General features: G+C 38.0%; 1 protein-coding gene across 1 annotated transcript in view; it reads left to right on the plus strand.

Moving 5' to 3' along the window:
• PUDP (pseudouridine 5'-phosphatase) overlaps window positions 1-12,936 on the plus strand; it is a 77,530-nt gene that overhangs the window by 32,034 nt on the left and 32,560 nt on the right. The window contains exon 3 of the mRNA XM_035542099.2: window positions 7,192-7,421. Within this exon, the coding sequence (XP_035397992.1) occupies window positions 7,192-7,421 (230 nt within the window). The remainder of the gene's footprint in view (window positions 1-7,191; window positions 7,422-12,936) is intronic.

The raw sequence follows: 12,936 nt of genomic DNA on the forward strand, positions 1-12,936 counted from the left end.
TTTTGGCTCATCACCATGACAAGGTACAGATGCTTAAGGATTTTGTGCTCCTTTCAGAAGTTTTCCACTACTGGATCATCTTCCTGATAGCTGGGATTTCTTGTTTGCAGTTCCTGTTCGGCCAGTGCAGAACACGATATGGAAACCATTTTCATGTTCAGTTATGGTTGACTGTCTTTTGCAAGCATGAGGAAGTAATTTCATAGCTAAGTTTTAGTACCGAATCAAGCCAGTCAGAAATTACAAAAAGAGAAAGAAAGAAATACAAGTTCCAGTGACAACTTATTTTAAAGCCTTACATCTTTTTTTTCTTGAGCAGTTCCATTCAACCAGCAGTCTAGTTTGCTTAGCTGTTGTTTCCTTGATTAATGTTTGTGCCCTTAACGGTTATACAACATGGTAGGAAGTCTGTTTTTTCTTTTCCTTGCTATTATTTTAATGGTAGGAAACTCTGGTGAGTCCATGCTGGTCTCAGGGAGCCTGTAACCCATGGAGGTCCATCAATTAGCTGCAAACTGGGAATGATCCAGTCTATTTGGTAGGTTTCAAACATTTCTCCATTGCAGTAAGTCCTGAAGAATTGCAACCCAAAAATGCTTTCACCAGGAAGTTATCAACACAGTTGCCAGAAGTTTTGAATTATGTAAAATTTAGAACTTATTTTTTTTTTCCATAGCTATATATGCATCAGGATGTCCAGACTATGGCAAGGTTAACTGGCTTGGTGAACAGGTAGACTCTATGCCAACAGAAGAATCTTTGGCACTCTTTAGAGAGCAATAAGATGAGAAGATAGAATTCTTTATTAATAGCCAACTAACTTCCAGTTTGGGAGTAGGTTATTAGTTTCCATCTCTAGTTTTGTAGCTCAGTGAAAGAATAATGTACTATTACAAATAGCATTTTTTAAATGATATCTCAGAACAAAAAAGAAACAGGTGGATGTGAGAGAGATATTTCCACAGTCTCATGAGATTCATGGCAATTACACCAAGTAGTGGATAGCCCCACCTCCGTCACTTTATCACCATCACAGCAGCAATGCTAAATTCAGTTGAGGATTGAGAACATGTGCAGATAATGAATAGTGCTGTTCTGATGGGCTTGGAGCTGTTGTAGCACACCAGACTACATACAAACTAATTTTAAAAAATATATATTTTTTTTACTTAGATGAACAGACAGCTTCTTATTGTTCTCAGTAAGATATTTTTTCTCTTTGGGTGCTTTTTGTGTTTTGATGCTGCTGAGGTTTTTACCATAGAATTGCTTTTATGATCTTAAAAGATTGTCATTGAATTGGCTAGAAATCCAATCAACTTGACAAAGCCCTGAGTGGCAACGTTAGCTTTTCTTTGATTAAAAAGAGTGATGAAATCTTGAAGAGCTTAAAGTTGGGTCTGATATTACATTCAGTGTAGTAACTGCGAATGATTTTGAAAAAGAGGAACAGTCTTTTCATAGAGATGCTATATTTATCCTTAAGATTTCCATTTGTGCACAACTGGACATAAATCATACAAGACATGCATAATGCATGTACATAGTTAATTTACACAATGCATGGTGCACTTTTGTTTCCTTTATCCATTTTATCAGCAGTAAATCTTTTCTTTCAAAATACTTACTGAAGCCTCACAGACTACTTGTTTTGTGTAATATGTTGTAGACATGAATCTGGGTCTCTGAGCTGCCTTGGTTTTGGTGACCCTGAGGTCAGGTGTCCTCTGCTCTCATGCTGTTAGTGTGAGTAGAAAGCTAACTCTGTCTCTGGAACAGAGAATGAGGAGCAACACTGTGATAGGTGTATCAAAGATCATCTTAGAGGGAGTGCTGAAAGTCTACAAAAAGAGAGTAAAGTTGTATTTGGGCTCATAATTTGTTGGCAAGCCATGTGAAGAAAGTGCATGGTGACCATTATACCTTTTCCAACAAAAATTTCAGTGCACAGGGCAAAAGTCTGTTGATCAAGACAGTGTTCTCTAAACAATACAACTCTGTAGCCTTGTTTCTTCTGCAGAATATGCTGCATCTTAGCTAGAAGACTTTGCAAAAATAGTTATATTAGCATGGACTACATAGCATAGACAAGCTCCAGAATTACAGCAGGGGATTGCATAATAGTTAAAATACTGTTAATTAGTGTTTATATGTAATTAGTACATAGGAGGCACGCAAGGAAGATGAACGGGAGGTGTGGTACATGGTGATGTTCATGAAAGGATTTGCCCCTGAAAATGCCACTGTTTGTTTATTTGAGATCTAATTTTGAAGCTTAACAGCTACCTTGTGAATTTTATTATACTAGCTTCTTGTGATCCTGTATACAGCCCATGCTTTTGTTTAAGAGAAGGCCTCGGGGACTTCCATAAATTTTTTAGGGGTTTTGTCATACATAGTTAATGTTCATCTTTTTAGGATTGTAATAGACACTTAGAAAAGACGGTGGGATTGTCCCTATAGGCCTAGTATTTATGTGGTACTGTTCTTGCACTCTGCTTGCTGTATACAAGCCAGCTGTATTCCTGAAGCCACAAGACTGTAGGATTTAGACCATGCCAAGAAGACCATCAAAAAGGGGATTTTCAGGTTAAGGTACTGGCAGAGCTTAGTGTGCGATTGTCTGCCTGATGGTGTAGTTATGGTTTCAAGTGAATAGACTGCAGGCAGAAGTATGAACAATAGAAAACATTCAACTGGTGAACAGAGGAAACAAATTATGGTTCACTGCTGAAGTGGAATAAATAATCGTTTTCCCCATCTCATACATTTGCCCTGTTTGTGATGGACATTATTTTCCTTTCTATCTCAAAAAACATTCTTACAGTCTACTATAACACATTCATACAAACTTCACTTCAAGAAAAGAGAAAAAAATATATAATTTTTTTTATAAGACAGAAGTTTGGTTGGAAATTTGTACTAGGAAAAAAATAGAACAGTTTTATATTATCTCCATATTTGTCTGGAGGCATTCCACAGGAAATAGGTTTCACTCTGAAACTCCAGTAGTGATGCGTTTTAAGAACAGTGTTCTGTTCAGTGGTAGACAAACAGAGGAAAAGGGGATGATAGGGCAATTTGGAAGTATGCTGAATAAAGTCTAGCAAAAATGTGTATGTCATTCACCATTTTGAAATATCTTGTATGAAACAGAGGTCACATTTGTATAAAACTAAAAGGAAAATCAAAGTTTACTTTGTTTTCCATCAAATTGAGTTAGGTTACAGGTATTACAAATGTATTATTAATTTTCGCTTCATAATGAATAATGCCATTTTAGTATAAAATGTGATAACGAAAAAGAGGAGATAACTGAAAATGAGAGGGCAGTGCGTATTGCCTTCCTGGGCTTCATGTAAGGCCTTTGACACTGTCCTCCATAAGGTCCTCGTGGAGATGCTGTTGAAGTATGGGCTGGATGAGCAGATAATGAGGTGGATTGAAAAGGTTGGCTGGACAGCCAAGCCTGGAGGGTAGTGGTCAGTGGTGCAAAGTCTAGTTGGAGGCCAGCAACAAGTAGAATACCCCAGGGGTTAGTACTGGGTCCAGTCCTGTTTAACACCTTCATTAACAATCTGGATGATGGGGTAGAGTGCACCCTCAGATGATACGGAACTGGAGGGTCTGGCTGATTCACCAGAGGGCCATGCTGCCATTCAGAGGGACCCCAACAAGCTGGAGAGGTGGGTTGACAAGAATCCCGTGAAGTTCAACGAGTAGAAATGCAGAGTCCTACACCTGGGGAGGAACAACCCCAGGCACCAGTGGCCACCCAGCTGGAAAGCAGGGTGACAGAAAAGGGCAAGTTGGACATGAGTCAGCAATGTGCCCTTGCTACTAAGAAGGCTAACAGTATTCTTGGCTGCATTAGGCCAAGTATTGCCAGCAGGTGAAGAGAGGTGATCCTCCCCCTCTACTCAGCTTGGTGAGGCCACACCTGGAGTGCTGTGTCCAGTTCTGGGGCTCCCAGTACAAGAGACATACTGGAAACAGCCCAGTGTAGGGCTATCAAGTTGAACAAGGGACTGGTGCATGTCTCCTGTGAGGAGAGGCTGAGAGAGCTGGGACTGCTCAGTCTGGAGAATAGGAGGCTTGGGGGGATCTCATCAATGAGTATGAATACCTGAAGGGAGGATGCTGAGAGAATAGAGCCAGGCTGGGCTCAGTGGTGCCCAGTGCCAGGACAAGAGACAGTGGGCACAAACAGGTTCTGTCTGAACATCGGGAAACACTTCTTTGCTGTGTGGGTTGAGGTTGCCCAGATAGAGGTTGTGGAGTCTTCCTCCCTGGAGATCTTCAAAAGCTGCCTGGCTGTGGTCCTGGTCAGCCAGCTTCAGGTGACTCAGCTTGAGCAGGGGGGCTGGACCAGATGAGCTCCAGAGCTCCCTTCCAAGCTCAGCCATTCTGTGAATCTGTGAGGGGAAACAAAATCATGTAGAATACAATGTTGTAACAGCACATAAATAATTAGTAAAGGAACTATTTTAGACAAACCATTTTAATGTAGCGTTTTTTGGTTTCCTGAACTTTTGCACTACGTTTGTATTGGTCACTGAAAAGGAAAATGCGAGTTAGCCCAAGGATTTTGTTGTTGTTCAGGGTAAGTCTTAATTTAAGTTTCTCAGTTGATCCAATGTGTTAGTTGTTACTGTGGTTTCAGCAGACTCTAAAGAGAATGAAGAGCACGTTGGGAGACTAGCGGAGGAATAATATTTCCTTCAAAAATAAAATAAAATAATTTATACATTCTATATGTTGCAACTTTCAGAAAAAAAAGTATTTATCTCTTTTTTTTCAGAATGTGTTTGTGGTCTCAGGAGAAATCACTCCTTTCTGTTGGTTTAGGTTTTATTTTTTTTCTCCCTCAGAGTTGCTAACTTCATTGACATTTGTGATTAATCTGTTTTTAAACATGCTGATGTTTAAAGTTGATCCTCCTTTTTTGCTTCCGTACCTAAATTTAGCTTAGAATTCTTTTTACCTAATTTCTTTCCAATAGCCATCAGTGTGTAACTATTGCATATGAAGTGTAGTAAGCTTCTGTGTCTGTTTTAGAACTTATTAGGGATAGAGGAAAGAAACATTATTTACCTGTTTGATGATTTAAAACGAAAAGAGTACATTTGGAAATAAAGTATAACAAAGTAAGATATATGTTCCTGATCTTGTTATGATTTCTTGAAGGAAATTATGCTGTGCTCTCTAGGTTTGTGATTGTGTATGTAGTACATCAAGAATATATCCTCATGCTGGAAAAATGGGGAACCTTATTTCTTTTGTTCTTTCTTTTTTTTGTTGTTGTTATTTTTTTTAATCAATGACTGCTTGAAGGCTAAAAGAAAAAAATGAATTGCTCCACGTGGCTGAACTTTCAGCGGGAGGGGTAGAGGATGGTCTGAAGAAGCCTAGCAGGTGGGTCCTTCTGTGGTGGATGGACCTTGATACTTGCATGGTAGTAAGTAAGTTAGAAGTTAGTGAGTTCACAGGAACGTCCGTCATACTTCTTCAGAGACATTGCATTTTTGATTGGTTGTTTTTGAGGTAACTGAAGTCTTCATTTGAAAATTCTTTGTAGCTATAGGTGAATTTAGCAACAAAGTATGTGCCAGTGGAAGCTTCTTCTGTATCTTTAAATCATTTCCCCATTTCCCCATCTGAAAAAAAGGCAAAAGGAAGATACTAAAAAAGATATCTTCCTAATAAACAATTATGTGCTGAATTAGTACAGTAATCATATTAGTAATTCAATGTGGTGGTAACTGTCTAGAGCTATATTGGTGGTAATTGACTCAAACAAAAATGGATTTTGTTGATATATAGCTTTTTCCAAAGAAATAACAAACACTGAATGAAAATATTTTTCTACTGCTACTGTCTTCATCTTGCTAAGTTATTCAAGTTATTCTTCCATATGCAGTTTATTTTTTTTCCGCACAGCTGATTTTCCCATTGTATATTTATTTTTTTCTAATCTATCTTGCTGTTTACACATATCCAAGTAATCATTTTAAAGACATTTTTAAAGTGCATTTTCTGAGTAATGTAAATCTTTGCTCTCTGAAAGTGTTAGGGGCAGCTGCATTCTAGCTCCCTTTTAGGTAGGACAGTCAAAAAGAGAAAGTAAACATGCACACACGCATATTTACACACTGGAATCATGAGAAGTGCTGAGGGAATATAAGGGAGAACCCTGAAGAAACGACCTTTCAGCAACAGTGCTTTTCTGTGGCTGGCTACCTCCAATTGAAATTTAGAGTAAACATACACTGACAGATGAGCTGAAGCTGTGGGACTGAAGAAAATTAGTTATCGGAAGAGAGGTAATCTGCATTCAGAATGCTGCTGTGAAGAAACATGGAAACCTTTGCACAAGAAACTCAAAATCTGTACTGAATAATGAAGTGTGTTTCCTTCTTACACAGGCTGCCATGTTTCCACTTTTCCCTACATTAACCTTCACTGGAAGATTGGATCAGATTGAAGGTTCTACCTATTATGTTCAAGGTGTTCATTACTCTGGGTTCACAGCGTCAATAGATAAAGCTCTGGTATTAACAACTGTGATTGACAACTCCTCTATTCTGCCCAGTTACTTTATCTAGTAATTGCTGAAGAGAAACCGAGCACTCTTAGGGAGTGGTTTAAGCCAGTTGGTTACCTGATTCAGAAATTAAAGACTATACCAGTCAGTGAGAAGAGCATATTTTTTGACCTTGGTCCATCCATCTATATATCTATGTATTTTTGTTTGTTTTCTAGGAACATAACTCCAGGTATATATGTGAAAAGAAAGTGTTTCCCTGTGTGTTTTTCTTCCACTTACAGAGAATTTGAAATAATGAACATATATAATGTTGAGGACCTTACTGAATTAGATTGGGATGGGTATACAGATGCAATGATATTCAAGTAATTTTTGGCATATTTTGAGAAAAGCATCGTGATGACAGAATAAATATATACCTTGAGGAATATTCCATGATCTTTGCATGGAGCAAGAACATTTCAGACATAACAAGAATTCTCTTTGACACTTAAATGATCAAAGTAGAATGTTATATTCAGTATGACAACATTGTTGAAGTATTGCCAAATGTGTTGTAATTAAGTAAAAATATTAATACATATACCTATGTATATGCATATATACATATATATATATAATGTACATATGTATTTGTCTTGCAGGGGTTGATAAGCTGATCCGGCATTTACACAAGCACAACATACCCATAGCTGTTGCCACTAGCTCAGCTGAAGTGACATTCCAGGTGAAAACAGCCAGACACAAAGACTTCTTTGGTCTTTTTCATCATATTGTGTTGGGAGATGACCCTGAGGTGAAGAGTGGCAAACCACAGCCTGATGGTTTTCTAGTTTGTGCAAAGAGATTTCACCCTCCTGCAGCTCCAGAGAAGGTAAGGAGTGGAGGTAATAAATGAACTGAAAAGTTAGGGGTATACTGTCCAGGCTACATTTCAATTTTTATTTATTGATTGACTATGATAAATGTTTAGGTTAAGATTTAATACAAACATTTGAAAAGTCAGCAACTTTTTTTTTTTTTTCGATGTTTATATTGTTTAAGCTAGAGGTTGTTGGGAAGCGTTTTTTCCTTTCAGTGTATATGAAGTTTGTAATGCAGATTGCTCTGATTTACTGCATGGTCCTGTGTAGTAATAGGAAAGTTTAATGATTTTTCTCTCTCTGCATAAATCTGCAAGCATAACTTCACTACTCAAAGTTTAGAAACAGTTATTTAAACATAGATCAGTTTGCTTTTCATATTTTCGTGGCTGATTTACCTTTTAAGTATCTAAACATTAAATACACTTCTTTGTAAAGAGGGTATATATTTTTCTAAGCCATCTCTTTCCTCTTGTATTCTAAATCTTTGAGATCATATACATTTTTTTTTCTGATTTAAAACCGATCAGTTTGAGCAATCTTTCCCAAGTAGTTGAGATGTGTAGATTCTCTCTCATATATAACTTTCCAGACTTAATTTTGAAATAGAAATCTGTAGGGAGAATATCTGAAAGATAAATTGGTAGTCAGTTAAAGTGATGTGTTCACTTATATTTCAAACTAAATTGCCATTCTTCTTAAAATATTTTTTTTCACTTCTTGTCTATCCTGATGAAACATAAATTCTGAAGTTTAGGAGTTTCATTACCGCAGAAAAATGCATTAGATACTAATTTTTAAGAAACAACTTTAAGTGGGTTAGACTGTGATTACTGATTTCTCAGTAGGGTTGTTGACAAGAAATGTGTACACAAATATATATGGAACAATTAGCTAGGATTCCTCAGCCTTTCATGCTTTAAATTCTCATCCGGAGCCCAAATGGTATTTTTGCTGTGTGGGAATTGGTGAAATATGTTGCAGTGAATGTAGCATAATATGAACAGTGTTAACCATCTATCTTTTTTTTTTTCTCTTGCAAGTCCTCTTGTCATTCTGTGTATGTATCAACTTGAAAAAATTATCCCCAACATACTTGACCATATTCATGCAGATGACGACTGTGTGGATATGTTAGGTTTTTGTGTGTGTAGGCCTTGTATGGTATATTCCAAATGCTGCAGAATGCTGCAGAATCTGAGTAGCAAGGCTGTAAATCTACAACAGAGTCCAGTAGTTATGTATTTAGAATATATTAATGCTTACCTGAGAGCAAATATTGGGAAGCAATAACACAGGATTTTGGAGAAAGTGAGAGGTGAGTTTAAAACATGTAGCAAAGTTTTGTTACACTGTTTTTGTAGTTCTCTTGCTCTACCCTGAAACCACAGCTTAATGTTGCTTTCCTAGAAAATTATTCTCTCTTCTTTAACTGTATGTCCAGAGCATATAAGATCAAGTTATGCTCCTGTAATGCTGTGTGGCATCTCTTTTTGTGAAACAGGATGACAAAGGTGCTTATTGTATACGTTTCAGTTGGATGGAGATGTTGGTGTAAGATGTTCTATAATTCTGAAAGTAAAAGAGCAAAAGGTATTGAGAATTGATATAAAGACAGGACATATTTGGTGTCATATCTGAAGGACAGGTAAGGAAATGTAATGTCAGTTGTGGTAGTGACAAATTAAACATTATTCATAGAATCATAGAAATATCCTAAGTTGAAAGGGACCCAAAAGGGTCATTGCGTCCAACTCCTAGCTCCACACAGGAGCACCCAAAAATGAGACCATCTGTCTCATAGCGTTGTCCAAATGCTCCTTGAACTCTGGCAGCCTCGGTTCTGTGATCACTTCCCTGGGGAGCCTGTCCCAGTGCCCGACCACCCTCTGGGTGCAGAACCTTTTCCTAACACTCAGGCTGACCCTCCCCTGTCCCAGCTCCATGCCGTTCCCTCGGGTCCTGTCGCTGTCCCCAGAGAGCAGAGCTCAGCGCCTGCCCCTCTGCTCCCCTCATGAGGGAGCTGCAGGCCGCTATGAGGTCTCCCCTCAGCCTGCTCTGCTCTGGGCTGAACAAACCAAGGGACCTCAGCTGCTGCTCATATGTCTTGTCCTCTTCACCATCTTTGTTGCCCTCCTTTGGAAGCTCTTTAATAGTTTTATGTCCATTTTATACTGTGGAACCCAAAACTGCACACAGTACTTGAAGTGAAGGTGTACCAGCACAGAGCAGGGTGGGATAATCCCTGCCCTTGACCGGCTAGCAATGCTGTGTGTGTTGCACCCCAGGCAATAGCTAGCCTGTTTGGCTTCCAGGGCACACTGCTGGCTCACGTTCAACTTGCCACCAGCCAGAACCCCCAGATCCCTTTCTACAGGGCTGCTCGCCAACCTTTTGTCCCCTAGTCTGTATGTATAGCCAGGGTTACCCCATCCCAGGTGCAGAATCCATCACTTGGTTTTGTTAAACTTTATATTGTTGATGATTGCCAGGACCTCTAAATTGTCATGATTTCTCTGCTCTTAACGGAGTCAACAGCTCCTCCCAGTTTAGCCATCTGCACATGTGAGGAGCCTAATATCTAGAGGGACAGCTTTCCCAATGCTCTTAGTTTGTGTCTCTATTTCAGAAAAGTCACAAGATGATCATAATTTTAAGAGATAAAATCATTAAAACAAAAACCAAAACAATACAAAAAAAATAAAATACCAACCCCACACGCAAGGCTTGGAGATCATTTAATATGTACTTGGAGAGAATTTCCAGTTAGCTTCCCACTAAAACAATCTAGTACACACAAAAACTGTTCAGTGAAACACATCACATACCCACTGAGGACTGTCAGGAGACATACTTCAAAACTGCACTAATAATCCAAGCCAAAAATACAACATAGCTGTAGAAGACCAAATCCATAACTTAGCTGTAGTGATATATCAGCCTCGGACAGCCTTCTATAAGGAGGCAGTTCTAAAATCAGATAAAAATGCATATGATGGCTACTGTAGTATAACTGAAGGGGGGTCAAAGTTGTCCATCTGGGAATTTCTTAAATTTTGGCCTTTTTTTTTTTTTTTTCATTCTTTAGTTAACTAGGGATTTAATAAGCATAATGGTGAGAACAGAAATTTCAAACAAGATACACACTGCAAATTCAGCCTAAGCCTTACTGGTTTTTGATACATGAAGTTTTATATAAACTTATAACACTATTAGCACACATGACACATAGTCATATAAGTTATTAACTAAAACTGTCAGGTAATCAGAATATGATCTGCAGTTAAATACTAGTGTTTTTGTCTTTTACTAAATGCAAGTTTTTGTTTTATTTTAATACATGCTAAATTCTGCTTTCAAATACACAAATGAAACTTGTGTCCAAACCAGATGGAGCTGTGCATATGTAGCCTGAGAAACAATTTGTGCTTGAATATTGTAGAGATTTCAGGCCACACTGTTCCCAACATTGTGTTCCTTTTCATATATTTTATTTAGACAATTATTTACACACACACACAAAAAGAAAAGTTTTTTTATCATCATTATTTTCCCACCCTCATATGAACATAATTTGGAAAACAAGTTAGTTCAAATTGTCTTAGAATTAGTTATTTAGTATTTTGCTATGATTCAGATTTTTACAAAGGAAATCCCTTTTAAAGGAACCTTTAGAATGTGCTGCAAAAGCAGAATTTAATTGATGACAGTATTCTGAAACTTGGTAAATTTAGCTATACAGTTCACCAACTTGACCTGAAAAAAAGTAAGGAAACAAAAGTGTTTTCGATAAATGATGGGTTTTGTTCCAGTTTGAATTAAAGGACTTAAATTATTTAAAAACATGCTTTTGGAATTTATAAATATTAGACTATTAATCTTTGTTTTTAATGAGCATACTTTAAAAAACAAGGTTTAAAAAACTTTCTATTGCTGTTTATGTATACATAAAATATATCAACTGTAAGTTTTCAGTGCTATCTTGAGGAAATTTTGTTTCATGGTAACAAATTTTATGCTATTAAATATATTTCAAATATGGCTCTAGCTCAGAGAACTTCAGACATTCTCATGCAAACATTTAAACATACTTTCAATATATTCATGTCATTAAAATACATGAATTAATTATTTACGTGCTTCAAGATGTGGAGGGTTAAGGCCTTTCTTCTCAATACTTTGGTAGTTTCGCGTGTACTTCTTCTGTAAAATAAAAGCAGTGCAGTTAAAAACAAACAAATACCATTCGTATCCTTCCATTAAAAAGAAGAAAATATTGGAGTAAGGTAAGTGGTCATAACTCTCTTATGAAGAATCAGCCTGTTCTATTTAAAAAATTCCAAATGATTTAAATCTTTGTATTAATTTAAAATACTGTATTTCTTTGCGGTCTATTCCATTTCTAATTAATTAATTGATCCCACAGTTATGAATAATCTCTGTACCAAATCTAGTGAGAGATCATTAAAAATTAAATGACATTAGAAGTTATGAGTCTCAGTGGACTCTTTGTGTCATAGAAAAAAGAAGTTCAAAGAGAAATTTTTTCCTACAAAAGATGTGGTGAGAAAGTAATGGAAATTCTGAACACTGAGACCATGTTGTAATATTAGTCTATATTGTACAAGGAAAATAAAGGGTTAGAAGACTGATGAGGCACTTAATGTGACCACCACTACTCTGAGCTTGTGTAAAAGTATGTTAAAAACCAAAATTTTATTTCTTATCCTTTCATCAGTGAAGTCAACATGGCTTCACTAAGGGCAGACTGTGCCTGATAAATCTGGTAGCCTTCTACAATGGGATTACAGCATTGGTGGGTAGGGGAAGTGCAGCTGACATCATCTGCCTGGACTTCTGCAAAGCATTTGACACTGTCCCCGATGCTATAAGCTACATATAAGATATACCATCTCTGTGGATGAGGGTGGACCACTCTGTGGGTAAGCATTTGTCTGGATGGTTACACTCAAAGAATTGGCAGTCAATGGCTCAGTGTCCAGGTGGAGATCAGTAACAAGAGGTGTTCCTCTCAAGGCTTGGTATTGGGACTGGCGCTATTTAACATCTTTGTTGTTGACATAACACTGGGATTGAGTGCACCCTCAGCAAGTTTGCCAAGGACACCAAGCTGTGTGGGGTGGTTGACATGCTGGAGGGATGGGATGCTATCAAGAGGGACCTGGAGAGGTGGGCCTATACGAACTCCATGATGTTCAGCAAGGCCAAATGCAAGGTCCTGCACCTGGGCTGGGATGATCCCAAGCACAAATATGAACTGTGTAGAGAATGGATGGAGGAAAAGGACTTGGTGTTGGTTGATGAGAAGCTCAATGTGATGAGCCAGCAATGTGCACTTGCAGCCCAGAAAGCCAACCATATCCTGGGCTTCACCAAAAGAAGTGTGGCCAGCAGGTCAAGGGAGTTGATTCTCCCCCTCTGCTCTGCTCTCGTGAGACTGCACCTGGAGTTTTGCATTCAGCTCTCGGGCCCCCAGCACAATAAAGGACATGGACATATTAGAAT

The sequence above is a fragment of the Cygnus atratus genome, chromosome 1 (assembly GCF_013377495.2).
Source record: "Cygnus atratus isolate AKBS03 ecotype Queensland, Australia chromosome 1, CAtr_DNAZoo_HiC_assembly, whole genome shotgun sequence".
In the NCBI taxonomy this organism is placed as follows: Eukaryota; Metazoa; Chordata; class Aves; order Anseriformes; family Anatidae; genus Cygnus; species Cygnus atratus.